Source organism: Odocoileus virginianus, chromosome 31, assembly GCF_023699985.2.
Source record: "Odocoileus virginianus isolate 20LAN1187 ecotype Illinois chromosome 31, Ovbor_1.2, whole genome shotgun sequence".
NCBI classification, from domain to species: Eukaryota; Metazoa; Chordata; class Mammalia; order Artiodactyla; family Cervidae; genus Odocoileus; species Odocoileus virginianus.
The window spans coordinates 33175299-33193915 of record NC_069704.1 but is presented as its reverse complement, the minus strand read 5'-3'; the positions used below and the strand labels follow the sequence as shown (position 1 = coordinate 33193915).

The 18617-nt window shown below is 42.3% G+C and overlaps 1 protein-coding gene and 1 pseudogene across 1 annotated transcript in view; one reads left to right on the top strand and one right to left on the bottom strand.

The window, feature by feature from the left end:
• SLC28A3 (solute carrier family 28 member 3) overlaps positions 1–18617 on the bottom strand; it is a 105983-nt gene that overhangs the window by 53208 nt on the left and 34158 nt on the right. The window contains exon 4 of the mRNA XM_070459133.1: positions 10891–11020. Within this exon, the coding sequence (XP_070315234.1) occupies positions 10891–11020 (130 nt within the window). The remainder of the gene's footprint in view (positions 1–10890; positions 11021–18617) is intronic.
• On the top strand, positions 16266–16358 carry LOC139032495 (U2 spliceosomal RNA; annotated as a pseudogene).

The following is an 18617-nucleotide window of genomic DNA, read 5'->3' as shown; positions in this document are numbered from 1 at the left end:
CAAAATATCTGTAGTGCCTGCACGTGCTCAGTCATGTCTGACTCTTTGTGACCCCATGGATTGCAGCCCCCCAGACTCCTCCTCTCCATGAAATTTTCCAGGCAAGAATACTGGAGTGGGTTGCTATTTCCTACTCCAGGGGGATCTTCCTGACCCAGGGATCAAGCCTGTGTCTTCTGCAACTCCTGCATTGCAGGTGGATTCTCTACTGCTGAGCCACTGGTGAAGCCCCAGAATAAACCCAAATATTTGTAAATCACTTTTTAAAGTGCTGTGAAGAGCCCCAGGTATTGAGAACTGCGCTCTCCAGTGTGCTGGGGACCTCAGAGACATAAGATTTTACGTTCAGTTGACATGGTAACAATTCAGATCTGTTTGCTGGCATCTCTCACAGTTTTTCCATGAGTGGATTCCAAGATTTGCTATAAGAAGAGACAGACTTCACACTTAGAGTTCAAAATTTGGTTTCACATGCACCAAAATAGCCTCCCCACCTAAATGGTTTAAATAATAGCTGCCTGAGCATTAGTAATAAATACGTGAGCATTTGTTAGGTACCAGTGCTTTACATTTGGAGAAGGAAATGGCAACCAACTCAGGTATTCTTGCCTAGAGAATCCTGTGAACAGAGGAGCCTGGTGGGCTGCTGTCCATAGGGTTGCACAGAGTCGGACACAACTGAAGCGACTTAGCATGCATGCATTCATTGAAGAAGGAAATGGCAACCCACTCCAGTATTCTTGCCTGGAGAATCCCAGGGACAGAGGAGCCTGGTAGGCTGCCATCTATGGGGTCACACAGAGGCGGACACGACTGAAGTGACTTAGCAGCAGCAGCAATGCTTTACATTAATTTCACAAAAGTCTTATGATGAAAGCCATCAGTAACTATTTTTGGATGAGAAAATAGGTATAGAAGTTATGTAACTTGGGAGTTCCTTGCTGGTCCTGTGGTTAAGAATCTGACTTTCAAAGCAGGGGATGCATGTTCAATCTGTGGTTGGGGAACTAAGATCTCACATGTTGTGGGGTAATTAAATCCATACACCTCAACGTCTTGGGCCCACGCTCTAAAGCCTGTGAGCAGCAACTAGAGAAGACGACACTGCAGTGAAGACTCAGTGCACCAAAAAAAAAAAAAAAAAAAAGAAAGAAAGAAAGAAAGAAGAAGTTGTGTAGTGTGCCCAAATCACAGAACTAGTAATCTAGTTCTGAAGCTTCAATCCCAGGGGTTTTGCCCTCCTCAGAATAATTTAATATGTAACTTTCAACCTCAGTGTCTGTGTCCTGTTATCCTCACTTTCCCTAACACCCAACAGTCTGGCCTTTTTCAAGAGTTCACCCCCTTTCTCTCTCCTACTTCTTCCTTAAGGAGAGGCCCTTTGCCATCTCCAGCCAAGGTCAAAGTCACATACGCTATGGCCAGTGCTTGGAACATTGCAGACTACTTCTTACTCCCACCTGTGCTTTTCTGAATTCTTCCTTTCCTACGTCTTTCTTCCCTCTTCCTTGATTGAAAGACCTCTGCAAGGAACAAGGAAGTGGCCGTGTGGAGCAACAGAAAGCCACACATATGCGGTCTCCGGGAAATGTCCTTTGTTGACTCTGCCCCCCTGTGCTGGACCCAACATACCCTGTTTCTAGACCTTTGCTTCTCTCCTGCTTTGCTTGCCTGCATCCGTAGTAATTAAGCAAATACGCTGTTTCAAACCTCGCTGGCTGCACAAGTCAGACCAGTACTCTAACCAACTTCCTCCTTGTAAAAGTTCCTGAGCCTTTAGTCTTGAGCGGATGAGAAACTCAGAATGCAATAACTAGAATCAGAAAAATAAAGATTCTTTAAAAGCTAGCAAAGTTATAAAGTAATATGGATGACAGGGTAGGATGATCAGTATATTTCCAAAGCTGAGCAGGTCAGCAGAGTGAGGTAACTGGGTGGTCCAGAAGGGGAGCTGTTAATGCCTGTTTTGGCCCCTTTTAGACTATGACTGACTCTTTCTCATGATGCAAAGAGCCTTGTCTCATATTAATGGGTTACTTTCTGATCATGTTTCATGGAGGAATATACATATATATTTAATTGATGTATAGTTGATTTATAACACATGTTAGTTTCAGGAGTATAGCAAAATGATTCATATAATTACAAGATTTTGACTACAGTTCCCTATGCTATACAGTAGGTCTTTGTTGTTTATCTATTTTATATATAGTAGTCTGTATAGTGAAGATAAAAGTGAAAGTCGCTTAGTTCTATCCAACTCTTTGAGACCCCATGGACTTTGTTCATGAAATTCTCCAGGCCAAAATACTGGAGTGGGTAGCCTTTCCCTTCTCCAGGGGATCTTCCCAACCCAGGGATTGAATCCAGGTCTCCCACACTGCAGGCAGATTCTTTACCAGCTGAGCCACAAGGGAAGCCCAGTAGTGTGTATATGTAATCCTAATTTATCCCTCCCTTTCATGGAGGAATTTATACCATGACTTTAGTTGCAACCTCTTATAATCTGGCTGGCTAACTTATTCTAGAATGTTCCTAAGTCCACAGAGTATAGAAATTCAGTTTTAAATGTAAACATATTGGTTTTAGATTCTTGGGACCAAGATTTTGAAATTAGCAAAGAGCCATGAGGTAAATAAGAACTGTCCTCTATTCCTGTATGCCTCTCTTTACCACCCCCTCCGCCGCCCCCCCATCTTCCTGTTCATGTCTCTCATATCTTTTCAATCATTGACTTCTCCGTATAATGTCATATGAGAAAAATAGTTCTTGACACGATGGCCTGGGGAATTATACCCTTTGGGCCCTCATGAGTATTTTCTTTCCACTCAGCTCAAAGGTCTGTGTAGTCAAAACTATGGTTTTTCCAGTAGTCATGTATGGATGTGAGCATTGGGCCATAAAGAAGGCTGAGCACCAAAGAAGTGATGCTTTCAAATTGTGGTGCTGGAGAAGATGTTTGAGCTCCCTTGGACTGCAAGGAAATCAAACTAGTCAATTCTAAAGGAAATCAACCCTGAATATTCACTGAAAGGATTGATGCTGAAGCTGACGCTCCATGTACTTTGGCCTCCTGATGCGAAGAGCCAACTCATTGGAAAAGACCCTGATGCTGGGAAAAACTGAAGGCAGTAGCAGAAGAGGGCAACAGAGGATGAGTTGCTTCGATAGCATCATCTACTCAATGGACATGAGTTTGAGTAAACTCTGGGAGATAGTGAAGGACAGGGAAACCTGGTGTCCACGGGTTGCAAAGGGTCGAACCCAACATAGAGACTGAACAACAAACAGCAAAAACTCAGAGTAGGTGCTCAAAAGATATTTGTAGAATGAGTTAATGAAGGAATGAAAGCCTGGGAATATTCATTTTGAACATTTAGGAAGTATTCTCCAACTCCCAGTCTAGGGGAGATCACCTTCTTATATCATGAATAGCACTTTTTACATACTGTGTTGTGCTACTTTGCCATCATTACCTAATTTAACCTAACAGAAGCTCCCTGTTTTCAGTTCCTAGTATAATGTCTGGCATGAGGTCAGAACTCAATAAAATTTTTGTTGAATCAATAAACGTAATGCTTTATGTTGAAAGAGTTTTGGCTCTTGGAAGGAATGAAACAAACAAAGGGTTGAATTTATAAAACCAGGAGACTGGAAGGAACACCAAGATGTCTTTAGGTATATATCCTGACAATCATTCCCGGTAATCATCTCCTTTGTTCCTGAAAACCCATGAGAGGTTTCTAAACCTTGTGACTCCCAGGATTTTCATTAAAAACCTCTATTTACTGTCAAAGGATACAAGACATTTTTATCTTCTCTTTCTTTCTGATTTTCAAAAGAAAAAGAAAGTATGACCAGGCATGTGAAGGCTATAAATGGCTTCTGGGCCAAAGGTCTTAACCCATGTGTGGAGCGGATTTAGATGCCTCCAACTCCAGAGCCTGGCTTTGAGTGAAAATCATGCTGTTCTACGTCTGCCTAAATCTGCAATATGAAGACAAAATTCCAAATTTCTGTGGCATGATATAGATTTGGGGTTCATGCTCCCAATAATCTGTTCTATATAAAATTTCAAATTCTCCCACCTTTGATATTTTTTGACAAATAACAGTTCAGTTAGCATCTGGGGCCTAGTTTGTCATCAACATCAACAGTGTCTCGATAAAATGGGTCTGCAAGCACCACTATCTTCCTTTTAAATTAAGAGCTTATGGAGTGGAAGTTTTATAATCAGTAGTAAAACAGAGTAAAACAGAGAGAGAGGAAGCCTGGTAACCAGTCTTGGATTTGTCTTAACTGCGATAAGAATGTTTTCTTGAAAACCTCGGCAGCCCATCCTTTAGAGGTCTGGAGGTTTGGGCTGTGTTGACAGCACACAATGCCCTGTGAGCCAGTTTCAATTGGTGTTCCCATGACTGATCAAGGGCTTTCAGTCATCACTGTCGTGACATGTGCATGACAATCAGGACTAGAGATAGATAGCAAATCAGGTTTTACTCCATACAATCAGCATGTAGAACCTCAAAAGAACCCTCTTATAATCAGAAGGGATATTCATGGTAGGAAAATAAAGCATTTAATCTCCCTCTTCTCCTTTCCTTTTCCTATGACCAGTAGATGCCTGAATTCTTCCCCAGTTTTGGTAGAAGGCAGCCATGAAGGCTGTAAGCCGCAGAACCTTAGGCCTTGCTGTGTTCATGACTGATCATCCGGTGCGTTCCTCCCAAAGCTACTCTCACTCTCCTGAAGCCTCAGATGTGGCTAGAACCATTTGTCATTTAATCACACACACACTCCTTTATGACATGTCTAACTTCGTTATTTAAATCTCAGGTTATTGGGCTTCCTTGGTGGGTCAGTGGTGAAGAGTCTGCCTGCCAATACAGGAGACACCGGTTCAATCCCTGATCTGGGAAGATCTCTTACACCTTGGAGCAACTAGGACCATGTGCCTCAACTATTGAGCCTATGCTCTAGAGTCAGGCAGCTGCAACTAGAGAATGATCCTTGCTTGCCACAACTAGAGAGAAGGCCCACACAGAAAAGAAGACTCCCCCCAAATTAAAAACATATTAAAAAAACTAAGGTTATTGGTACCATTGCCAGGAATGATGGAGTAAGAACATCTCAAACTCCTCACCCTCATAAAAGCAAAAAGAACACTGGCAAAATTGTCAAAATCACTTTTTCAGAGCTCTAGAAATTAACCAAAGACTTATGACAATCCAGAGAGTATTTTTTCAAAGTGAAATGACTGAATCTCAGAACTGCAGGCTTTGTGGTGTCTGAATTCTCTAGTCATAGTCCACTCTCCCCAGAGTCATGATGACCTTGAAAAACAACTGAAATAGCAGTGAAAACTAAGCAGCCTAGCATCCTAAGGAAGAGGCAAAATGCAGCTGTCATTTTCCCAAAGTCCGGTTCCAAGATTACAGCCCTTATTTGACCTGTCTTGCAGTTCTTCTGCAATTCCCACTCACAAGGTTTGTCTTTATTTAATCCGAGTCTGCGTTTGTGTATGTGTATGCATGCAAAGTCGCTTCAGTCGTGTCCAACTCTTTGTGACCCTATGGACTGTAGCCCACCAGGCTCCTCTGTCCATGGGATTCTCCAGGCAAGAAAACTGGAGTGAGTTGCCATGCATTCCTCCAGCAGATCTTCCAACCCAGGGATCAAACCTGTGTCTCCTGAGTCATCGTTCACCCAATACTATTTCCTTGAGGGCCATGGTTTACCACTGGAGGCAGCTGCTTGAGATGGTGATGACAGTTGGAGAAAACAGCAAGATAAACAAAAATTTAAAGGAAAAGTTGGAGAATGAGAAGGGAAACTAGAAGGGAAACTAGAAGGGAAACTAGAAGCCCAGGGACATGCCTGAGAAAGACCTGAGAAAAATAACAATTCTCATCTCTGGCTGAAGTTGAAACTCCACAGAAGCAGGGAGTGAAGTAAACACAAACTTGGACATTGCCTGTTGGAGGACTGCGGACAATCTCCCCAGCAGTCACAGAGCCCCTGGCGTGGACTGGGAGATCGATTAGTTTCAGGCACTTGGGAATTTATGTCAGATCCATTACTAATTATTAAACTCACTGAACAGAGCCTTTAGTGACTACACATGACAATAAGTCCAGACTCCATAGAATTAATTCAGTTAATTCAATAAACAAACCAATAGGAACAATAACGGCAACAGCAACAACCAGCAACACCAACAAACTCTGGCAAAGGGGGAGGTACTTGTTTTTCAGAATTACTACATTTTCTTAAATCGAAATATAGTTGATTTATATAATGTTTTGGTAGTTTCAGGTGTCCAGCGAAGTGATTCAGTTCTATCTATATATTCTTCTCCAGATTATTTCATTGTAGGTTATTACCGTATGTTGACTAGAGCTCCCTATCTTATTTTGCTATCCTGAGGGAGGGAGGCAGATGAACAGAATGTGCAGGATGGGACTGTCTGAGCTGAGGGATGACAATGTCCTGTTCCTTGACCTGGTTGGTATTTTTTAATACCTTGTCTATCTGATTTTATGTGTTTTTCTGCATGTTACATTTTACAATTATTGGAAAAACCCTGCCTACAACTCTGATCTTGCCTCTTCTGAGCCCACCTCTCTCCCCTCTGCCAGAGGAATGTCTTTTCTATCCTCATTTTCTCCAGGCTCTTAAGGCCTACTTACAACAAAAATTGTCCCTGGCCCCCACTCTGCCCCCAGTGACCAGTGATATCCAAGTTAGCAAATCAAAGGAACTTGTCTCCTCCATGGAGGAGTCTTTGCTTTCGACCTTGCAGTTCTTTTCCCCTCAGCTTCCCCAGACCCTTCCCCCTCACCTGGTTCTGTCCTCTCTTCCTGTGACTTTCCTGTTCCTGAAACACTGACGCTCCCCAGGGTCCCTTCCCATGGTCTCACCCATGCCCTTGCCCACCTCTCTGCTAACAGCCCCCCAAAGTATAGTGTCCCTTCCAGACTCTGGCGCAGGTCTGCATGAAGCTTCCTGCTTCATCTCCATCTTCATCTGAATGTTCGGTATCATCTGAATTTCAAACAACAGGCCTCAAAATGAAGTCATTCTCTTCCTTGCTCCAACCTGATTCCTAAATTTTCTATCTCTGTAAAGGCAATCACTTCCAAGTTGACATCTTAAGCTAGAAATGTGGATGTGTTGTTCTCTTTAACCTGAGTACCAAGAGCTACGATTATTATGTTCACATTGTGCTAGGCACTTGCTACTTATGCCTCGCCCCTTCTTCCAGATTCCTATTTTGAAAATCTCATGCCCTGAGTGGTATGTTAGGAGACGGAAACTTTGGGAGGTGATTAACTCAAGAGGGCAGAGCCTTTGTGAATGGGGTTAGTGTCTTTATAAAAAGAGACCTCAGAAAGCTTCCTGGTATTTTCGCCTTTGTGAGGATGGGGGCCTCCTCACCAGATATTTAATCTGCTGATGCCTTGGTCTTGGACCTCCCAGCTTCCAGAACTGTGAGAAATACATTTCTGTTTATAAGCCACCCAGTTCGAGATATTGGGTTGGCCAAAAAGTTTGTTTGAGTTTTCCTGCAAGATTTTATGGGAAAAGCCTGAATGAACTTTTTGGCCAACACAATATTTTGTTACAGCAGCCTGAGTGAATTAAGACAGTTTTTTAAGAAACATATAGTACATACATCGTTTACATATATTACAGAGGAAGTCGTGAAAATATTCTCAGGCAGGGCAGCTCTTACTCTTCTCCTTGACTCCTGCCAATCCCACTGCAGGGGGGCCTCTAATTAGTATTAATACTGTCACCCTGCATCAGTTCCCATTGCCTATAACCTGGTTCTGACCATCAGATTAACCTAACTGGTGTCTCAGCCACACACAAGTCTCTTCCCATTTCTGTTCACCTTTAAGTAGTAGAGTACTTTAATACTTTGACCATATAAATTTTGGTCATTTCCTTCTTGAACATCTGATGAGCACCCATGGAGGCCACATGGTCTAACACCAGCCTCCCCCACTCCCTTCACCCCCCAACTCCACATCCTCTCTACCCAGAGCACACCGGCTCTTTCAGGCCCCAGGCCAGGGCATAGGCAGTTCTCTTTGTTTGAGATGCTCTGTTCACAACCTTCCCTGTTTATCTGGGAAATCCTTGCCTACCCTTAAGCGACACCTGATGTTCTCTGAACATCTGTGACACAGAATAGTGTGTTATTCCGTCTTGAATTGGCTTCCTCTCTGCTGCTGCTGCTGCTGCTAAGTTGCTCAGTCGTGTCCGACTCTGTGCGACCCCATAGACGGCAGCCCACCAGGCTCCCCCGTCCCTGGGATTCTCCAGGCAAGAACACTGGAGTGGGTTGCCATTTCCTTCTCCAATGCATGAAAGTGAAAAGTGAAAGTGAAGTCTCTCTGTCGGGTCTGACTCTTCGCGACCCCGTGGACTGCAGCCCACCAGGCTCCTCCATCCATGGGATTTTCCAGGCAAGGCTCCCTCCCTAGTGGTGGCCATATCTAGAGGCCAGTTAACAATCGTGCTGAGTAAATAGGTGTCTCTGGAAATTCTTACTGAAGTTCTAGCACTGGACAGATAACCTGGTCAGTGCTTGAACAATCTGTATTACTGGAGGTGGAGATGGTGAGGAGACATCTCACAGGTATCTTAGTCTTATCTTCCATTAGTTACCACCACTTCCCCACAATTTATTAACCCTAACAGCCCAATCCGTCTTTCCTTTGTCTATTCACTTCTCCACAATTTATCATCCTTTTAAAAAAGGTATATAAGCCTCTGAGTCTTACTGCTTCATTGGGATTTTTACTTTCTTTCTGTGAAATTTATGTGTACAGAAAATTAAAAATATCAATAACATTTGTATGCCTTTTCTCCTATTTAATTTCCCATTTGTTAGTTTAATTCAGAGACCTCAGGAGCTGAATCTAAGAGAGTAGAGGGAAAGATTTTCTCTCCCCGACACTTATAACCTGTGAGATGAGCATGACTGTGATAAATACACAGATGATGAAACAGGATCAGGGAGGTTACAATAACTTGTGGAAGACTCAAGGCAACTCAGGCTTGAGTCAAACCCTTTTACCTTCCTTGTTCCTTTCTTTGCTATTGCTTAAACATTTGTTTTGCTTGTGTATTGAAGCTGAAGCCTATGGGATTTCTGACATTTGTTCACATGGGCTTCCCAGGTTGAGTGTCAGCTGAGGAAAGGAAGCATACTTGGGAAAATCCCTGAAAAATCCCTGTCCCAGGCCCAGTTAGAAAGCCTGGTATTTTCTGGTGACTGTCTCCTGTGGCATATAGACCTGGGCTAAGCAGCATGACTCACTCAGTGAGTTTTGGTTGATGACATAAGACAGTTTGCAAAATCCAGCTGTGTGGGGCAGGTACCCAGTCCTGATCTGACAGAGGATTTAACACCTGGTTTAAGAAAAAGAAACTCTGATTTGAATAGACATTTCTTCAAAGAGGACATACAGATGACCAACAGGCACACAAAAAAGACATTCAACACCGCTAGTTATTAGAGAAATGCAGGTCAAAACTGTGATGTGATATCACCTCACACCAGTCAGAATGGTGGTCAGCAAAAAATCCACAAACAGCAAATGCTGGAGGGGGTGTGGAGAGAAGGGAACCCTCCTACAGCGTTGGTGGAAATGTTAATTGGTACAGCCACTATGGAGAACAGTATGGAGGTTCCTTAAAAAACTAAAAATAGAGCTACCATATGACCCTGCAATCTCACTCCTGGGCATATATTCAAACAAAAACATGATCCGAAAGTATCCATGCACCCCAGTGTTCATTGCAGCACAATTTACAACAGCCAAGAAATGGAAGCAACCTAAATGTCCACTGACAGAGGGATAGATAAAGAAGATGTGGTACATATACACAATGGAGTAATACTTAGCCATTAAAAAGAATGAAATAATGCCGTTTGCAGCAATATGGATGAAGCTAGAGAGTGCCATTCTGAGTGAAGTAAGTCAGGCAGAGAAGGAGAAATATTGTATGACATCCCTTATATGTGGAATCTAAAAAGAAATGATACAAATGAACTTAGTTACAAAACACAGAGACTCACAGATTTAGAAAATGAGCTTATGGTTGTTGGGGGAAGGTATAGTTAGGGAATTTGGGAAGGTCAAGTCACACTGCTATATTTAAAATGGATAACCAACAAGGACTGGAACTGCTCAATGCTATGTGCCAGCTTGGGTGGGAGAGGGAGAATGGATACATGTATATGTATCCATATACATGTGTATGTATCCATATACATGTATATGTGTCCATATACATATGTATATGTATATACATATGTATATGTGTATCCATATACATATGTATACATATGGATATATGTATATACATATACATATAGATATATGTATATGAGTCCCTTCGCTGTTTACCTGAAACTGCCACAACCTGGTTAATTTACTACATCCCAATACAAAATAAAAAGTTTGAAGTTTGGTGGGAAAAAAAGAATACACATGTATGCTTAAAGAAGGGAGAGAGGAAGGGACTCTGAGGTGCTGACTATGTTCAGGATCTGGATTCTTCCCCATTCTTCCCTGCTCACCAGTTCTTTGGGAAACTGTCTGTAGGTAAATACTATATCCCTGCCCTAAACAGAGCAGGAGAGGACACTCTTGTTTTCAAATGACAGGGCAGGTCAGGGACCAAAACAAGTTCAGTTAAGAGACTTTTCAGGTTTGTCAACCCAAGAAGGAAAGAATAATAGGCTTAAAGAGAACCATTAAGAACCTTATTGCATTACAATAATCCATTTTCTTTAGTGAAGAAACTTGCCAGAAAGGCCAGGAAAGAACATTACTTACTCGGTCTTAAACGTGAAACAAAAGACCTGCTCACCTGAAAGGCACTGTTGCTGCCACCCTGGGTGGGGAGGGCCGCCACCCTCTGCAGCTCCACAGAGCTTTTGCTGATCATGGGTTTGCGCTCTGGAGTCTTTTCAGATGTCTGGGCTGGGGAGCCGCTGTATCTGTGAAATCAAGCACAGCCTCTGCGGAAGTCAGAATGCCACCTGCTGTCATAGGCACCAGGCCATCGATTCACTTGGGGAACTTTGATCTAAATCTCCTGGTTGGGGTGGGGCAGGAGTGGCGAGGGGTGGGGTGGACGCTTTCAGGTCAGGTCCACCTACCTCATTAATCCTTCTCATTATCCCCATTCCTGCCGGTCCATTTTCACTCGGGGAAGAAGACTCCTGTGCTGCTCAAAACAGAAAAGGACATTTTTTTCTCTACAGTCTTGAGTGAAAGAATCCAATTCCTGTGCCAGTGTTGGGCACTGGGGGTGGTGAGTGGCAGGAAAAATAAGGGCTGGCTATTACCGAGTGACCAGGATTCTGTGCTAGGTCTGTGTTCTACACATTTCAGATGGTGGTCTTGATTTATTTTGAAACAAGGGAAAACTGAGGTGTCCATGAACATCACCTCAGTTAATCGCAGAGTAACAAAAGTTAATGGTTTGCTCAGGGCCACTTGGCTAATGAATGGACAGTGAAAAGTAAATTCAGGTCTGGTGGATTCCAAAGCCTTCTTACTCTATCCCTGCCAGCAAACAGGGTTGCTTCAAAAAATCCAACTCCCAGAGGGACTTCCCTGGTGGTCTAGTGTTTAAGACTTCTAAGACTTTAAAAATGGTCCAGATCAAAATATCTTAAAAATAAATCCAACTCTTAGAAATGGAAAGATGTATCAGGTAAATGAAAAGCGACCAACTTAAAAGATTCTTTCCTCTATGAAATTTTTAGCTGTGGGATTTTTTTTTTGTTTTCAAAACCGCAATTTCTCCTAGTACATTTAAAATGAACTGTCGTGCATCTATTAATTATTATAATTGTGAGGTCTGTATGGAAATGTGAAAAATGTTCATGTTAAGTGAAAAACTAAAATGTATAAATTGAATGCTGTGTACAGTAGACAAAAAATGGAAGAAGATATCAAATTCTACTAGTGTTTATTTCTGGGTTGTGTTTTTTTCTTTAAATCCTCTGCATGTTTTATTTTATTTAGTTACTGGGATTGCGCTGGGTCTACATTGCTGCTTTCCGATTTTCTCTAATTGTGGTGAATGGGGGATACTCTTCCTTGTGGTGCATGGGCCTCTCATTGCGGTGGCTTCTCTTGTTGCAGAGCGCAGGCTCTTGGTGTGTGGGCTTCAGTAATTGCAGCCCATGGGCTCAGTAGTTGCGGCTCCCAGGCTCTGGAGTTCAGTCTAAGTAGGTATGGTGCACGGGCTTAGTTGTTCCAGGGCACGTGGGGTCTTCCTGGACCAGGGATCGAACATGTGACTCCTACATTGGCAGGCAGACTCTTATCCACTGTACCACCACTACCAGGGAAGTCCTGGGTTGTGGTTTTATGGGTGGTTGCTATTTTCTCTTTCATCCTTTGCTAAATTTTCTATAAAGAGTGTGATTTACTATCATTATCATCATACTGAATATATGTATACACACAAATGTGTATATATGAACATATATACATGTATACATGTATACATATATACAATATGATGATCTGAACATATATACACACATGTGTGTGCCTGTGTGTATGTTAAGAGCTCATTGGACCTATACTGCCTGGGTTCAAATCCTGGCTCTGCTACTCACTATAGTGAACTACAACTCAGCTCAAGATCTAAACCCAGGCTTCTGCCTGTCCTTAGGCAGCCCCAGAGCTAAGAATGGTTTCTAGATCTTAAAACAGTTGAAAAAATGGAAAGGATGAATATTTCATGACATACATAGACTATATGAAATTCAAATCCCAGTGTCCATAAATAAAATTTTGTTTGCACACAAACATGCCCATTCATTTATGTATTGTCTATGGCTGCTCAAGACTCAATCTAGTTTATAGTTGGAGAGGATCCTTATTCTCCAAAGAAAAAGAAAAACCTTCATTCTTCTGTTTATGGTTGTAATTGCAGAAATGTGATTCAAATGTCTTGACATTCTTGCGGGTATTGTTATATGAACCTTTTAAAAGGCAACAACCCAGTATTTTCTCTGCCCCTAGGCTGTAGACAGCATGTTTGAAAAGATACAAGCATATTTGAGAGCAGGCCACAGTACAAGCAAGATCACACTACAGTGCTGACTGAAAGACACAATAAACTGCTCATTTCATTCTAAGGCAATACCAGCTAAAAGGAAAACTTGAGAGCTACTTAGGGCAAATTGCATGTACAAGTAGGATGCTAAACTGCAAAAATAGATAGTCACTTCCAGAGAAGTTTTAACTTAAAATGCTATCTATCTGAAACTTTTGGTTAAGAGCTTTTAGAAGTAATGAAAATTCTGACTTTCTTGGCAGCACAAGAATTACCTTGGGACTAATCATGGGACTATCACTTGATGGTACCTTGGTAGAAGCTATGGCTCATTTTAAACAATTTGGATATAGACATTCTGATGAGAAAATGAGGTGAAAGACCCTTGCAACTTTCCAAGACTGCATATTAAATCATTCCTCAGTTACACAGAATCATTATTTGGAAGGAATAATTTGTGCCAAGGCCTGGGAAACGGTCTCTTAACTCCCTGCATCAACTATTTTCATTGCAGGGTTCCTCAAACTCAATTTTAAACTTTGAAACCACTGCATAGCAATCAAATCACTAGACTTTTTAATCAAGGGATCTATGTTCTATTCCATTCCATAAAAGCTGGCTTTGAGACCAAAAACCATGGACTGTATATACAAACTCAAATATTAAAGAAAAACAAAAAACCTCCCAACCCCCTTCAAATTTATTAAAAATATGCAAGTAAAAAATTATAAACATATGATAGTAGATCTTGATTCAAATATGTAGTTCTATAGGAAGGTCATTCTTTTCCTTTTGGTGACATATTTCCAAAAAGAGTAAAATGAATGTAAAAAAATTGTCCACAACATTTCTCCCATGTTGAGAATAATGTATTACATGTTTCAGCATGATTTTTATCTGCTCCTGCTGTCATCCCTGGAAGGACATTTCACATACTACAGACTGACTTTTTTTTTAAAAAGACATCTTGAAGTAGTTTAGTAAATTAAAAATGTAATCCTGTGGTGGCTATAAACCTTAATCTAACCAATTTGAATTTTTGAGTTGGGTAGTTAGATTAAGGGAGAATCCAAGAGTGAGGGGAAAAAAAAGCAATAATGTGTGTTTGAAATAGAAAATACTTTGAGATGTTTCTCCAACAAAATCACCTTTAGTTGAAGATTTTGCTTTTCAACACCCCCGCTATAGAGCTGATACTAGGAAAGGGCAGGTGTAGAATCTGCTGCCTGGATAATGCCTACCCATGATTTATGATTACTTGGCCTTCTGGATCACTTAAGTTATAATCCTTAGACAGATGATCTTGGTGCAAGGGTGGACCAGTAAAGCAAAAGGGAAGCGAACTAGCATCTATTGATCATTGCCATGCCCGGTTTAGGTACTTACAGTGTTTCCATTTCATCTTTGCAACAATCCTACAAATGAGGTGTTAATAGCCCCATTTCACAGATGAAACACTGGAGGCTCAGGGGTGGCAGTGACTTTTCCAAGAACGTAACTAGTAAGTGGCAACATTGTGATTTGAGCCCTAGCATCTGAAATGTAGACCTGTCAAGAGCTAAGTTCTGGAAGGAAATAAAGTCCAAGAGAAGCACAAATGAGTTAACACCCAAAAGTGTTCAGCCCATTAGTGGGAAAAGCAAACTACAAGCAAGATGAATGGGAAAAGCTTAGTAAAATGGAAAAACAAAGAGGTTGTCAGGACAGCAGAGTTTAATCCATCTGCATACTTCAAAATCCCCAAAAGATGTGCCAGCGCTTCACTGAGGCAATTTCTAAGAAGCCCCAGGAGTTGACCTGTCATATCTGATTCCACTGGAAGTATATGCTTGGACCTGCCAGTGACAGGAGGGCAGGGATGGTACCCACCTTAGTCTCTGTATTTAGCATCACTTAGAGCAGAGATCTATGTTCGTTTCCAAGGCAAACCATTCAATATCACAGTAATCCAAACCTATGCCCCAACCAGTAATGCTGAAGCAGCTGAAGTTGAACACTTCTATGAAGACCTATAAGACCTTTTAGAACTAACACCCCAAAAAGATGTCCTTTTCATTATAGGGGACTGGAATGCAAAAGTAAGAAGTCAAGAAACACCTGGAGTAACAGGCAAATTTGGCCTTGGAGTACGGAACGAAGCAGGGCAAAGGCTAATAGAGTTTTGCCAAGAGAACACACTGGTCATAGCAAACACCCTCTTCCAACAACACAACAGGAGACTCTACACATGGACATCACCAGATGGTCAACACTGAAATCAGATTGATTATATTCTTTTCAGCCAAAGATGGAGAAGCTCTATACAGTCAGCAAAAACAAGACTGGGAGCTGACTGTGGCTCAGATCATGAACTCCTTATTGCCAAATTCAGACTTAAACTGAAGAAGGTAGGAAAAACCACTAGACCATTCAGGTATGACCTAAATCAAATCCCTTATGACTATAAAGTGGAAGTGAGAAATAGATTTAAGGGACTAGATCTGATAGACAGAGAGCCTGATGAACTATGGACGGAGGTTCGTGACATTGTATAGGAGACAGGGATCAAGACCATCCCCATGGAAAAGAAATGCAAAAAGGCAAAATGGTTGTCTGAGGAGGCCTTACAAATAGCTGTGAAAAGAAGAGAAGTGAAAAGCAAAGGAGAAAAGGAAAGATATTCCCATTTGAATGCAGAGTTCCAAAGAATAACCAGGAGAGATAAGAAAGCCTTCCTCAGCAATCAGTGCAAAGAAATAGAGGAAAACAACAGAATGGGAAAGACTAGAGATATCTTCAAGAAAATTAGAGATACCAAGGGAACAATTCATGAAAAGATGGGTTATAAAGGACAGAAATGGTATGGAACTAACAGAAGCAGAAGATATTAAGAAGAGGTGGCCAGAATACACAGAAGAACTGTACAAAAAAGATCTTCACGGCCCAGATAAGCACAGTAGTGTGATCACTCACCTAGAGCCAGACATCCTGGAATGTGAAGTCAGGTGGGCCTTAGAAAGCATCACTATGAACAAAGGTAGTGGAGGTGATAGAATTCCAGTTAAGCTATTTCAAATCCTGTAAGATGATGCTGTGAAAGTGCTGCACTCAATATGCCAGCAAATTTGGAAAACTCAGCAGTGGCCACAGGACTGGAAAAGGTCAGTTTTCATTCCAAGCCCTTAATCGCTTCTCGGCCTTTTGGCTAAGATCAAGTGTAGTATCATTCCAAGCCCTTAGAAAGACAATCCCAAAGAATGTTCAAACTACCACACAATTGCACTCATCTCACACGCTAGTAAAGTAATGCTTAAAATTCTCCAAGCCAGGCTTCAGCAATATGTGAACCAGAAGTTCAAGCTGGTTTTAGAAAAACCAGAGGAACCAGAGTTCAAATTGCCAACATCTGCTGGATCATCAAAAAGGCAAGAGAGCTCCAGAAAAACATCTATTTCTGCTTTATTGACTATACCAAAGCCTTCGACTGTGTGGATCACAATAAACTGTGGAAAATTCTGAAAGAGATGGGAGTACCAGACCACCTGACCTGCCTCTTGAGAAACCTATATGCAGGTCAGGAAGCAACAGTTAGATCTGGACATGGAACAACAGACTGGTTCCAAATAGGAAAAGGAGTATGTCAAGGCTGTATATTGTCACCCTGCTTATTTAACTTATATGCAGAGTACATCATGAGAAACGCTGGGCTGGAAGAAGCACAAGCTGAAATCAAGATTGCTGGGAGAAATATCAATAACCTCAGATATGCAGATGACACCTTATGGCAGAGAGTGAAGAGGAACTAAAAAGCCTCTTGATGAAAGTGAAAACGGAGAGTGAAAAAGTTGGCTTAAAGCTCAACATTCAGGAAACTAAGATTATGGCATCTGGTCCCATCACTTCATGGCAAATAGATGGGGAGACAGTGGAAACAGTGTCAGACTTTGTTTTTTTGGGCTCCAAAATCACTGCAGATGGTGGCTGCAGCCATGAAATTAAAAGACGCTTACTCCTTGGAAGGAAAGTGATGACCAACCTAGATAGCATATTAAAAAGCAGAGACATCACTTTGCCAACAAAGGTCCATCTGGTCAAGGCTATGGTTTTTCCAGTGGTCATGTATGGATGTGAAATCTGGACTATGAAGAAAGCTGAGTGCCAAAAAATTGATGCTTTTGAACTGTGGTCTTGGAGAAGACTCTTCAGAGTCCCTTGGACTGCAAGGAGATCCAACCAGTCCATCCTAAAGGAGATGAGTCCTGGGTGTTCATTGGAAGGACTGATGCTGAAGCTGAAACTCCAGTACTTTGGCCACCTCATGCGAAGAGTTGACTCATTGGAAAAGACCCCGATGCTGGGAGGGGTTGGGGGCAGGAGGAGAAGGGGGCGACAGAGGATGAGATGGCTGGATGGCATCACCAACTCAACGGACACGGGTTTGAGTAAACTCCAGGAGTTGGTGATGGACAGGGAGGCCTGGCGTGCTGCGATTCATGGGATGGCAAAGAGTCGGACACGACTGAGCGGTTGAACTGAACTGAACTGAACTGAAGACTGAATAGCTTATCTATTGACCAAAGGAGGAAACTGGAAACCCCTGCATTCCCATTGTCCCAGGAATCTGTGTGAACTGTGTAATGACCTGTGGGGGGGTTAGCTCCCATGGCTGGCCCTGCCCAAGAGTCAGCACTGGGAGGAGGGTGAAGTAAGCAGAATCGAGGGTGCACATTTTCAGGGGCCACTCACTCTCAGTGAGTACAGGGTCAGAGTCTTCTTAAATTTTGTACCCCAGACCCCTCACCCAGATCACCCTGCTCCTGGTCCTGCCGTGAACAAGCCCTGAGACTGTTTTGGATCAGTGCAGGTAGCAGTTAAGCATGTAGGCTCTGGGCTCAGTCTAGTTGCCAGCCCAGGCTCTGCTTCTTACTTACGCTAACTAGCTGGAACCTCAGGCAAGTTACTCACCAGAAACTCTCTAAACATCTGTTGTTACCTGTAAAATGAGGTTCGGAGTCATGCCTACCTTCTAACAGGCCTACTGGGAGAGTTTGATGGGTACGACATGGAAAGTGTCTGGTGCATTGTAGGAAGAAGGCACACACTCAAGATTCCAGGGCAAATCTGCCAGCAGCTGCCCCAAAAGGCAACCCAGGGGAAACACTCTCTGTTCCTTTTCAATGCATGAGAAAGCAAGACACAGTTTGCGAGGCCACGGTAGGTGGTTTTGGGTGGTCAGCAAAATAAGGCTGCTACTAGGAAAAAATATTGCCATCTGTGGAGAAGAGACCACCCAAATGTGTTTTCTTCACCATTTTGCAACTGTGATGGCAAGAAGTATGAATGGATGCTAAAGTTAGTGGCTGGCAGAATTTGATGAGAAGGACAATTATGTGTTTCTTAGTGTCTCCCCAGAAAGTACATATTAATCAAAGAAAAAGTAAGAGAAACTTTACAGTGGGGAAATCTGGAGGACACCACCTTACCAAATAAGTCACCAGAAATGGGGGAAAGTGACATTCTGTGCCTCCTGATATGAG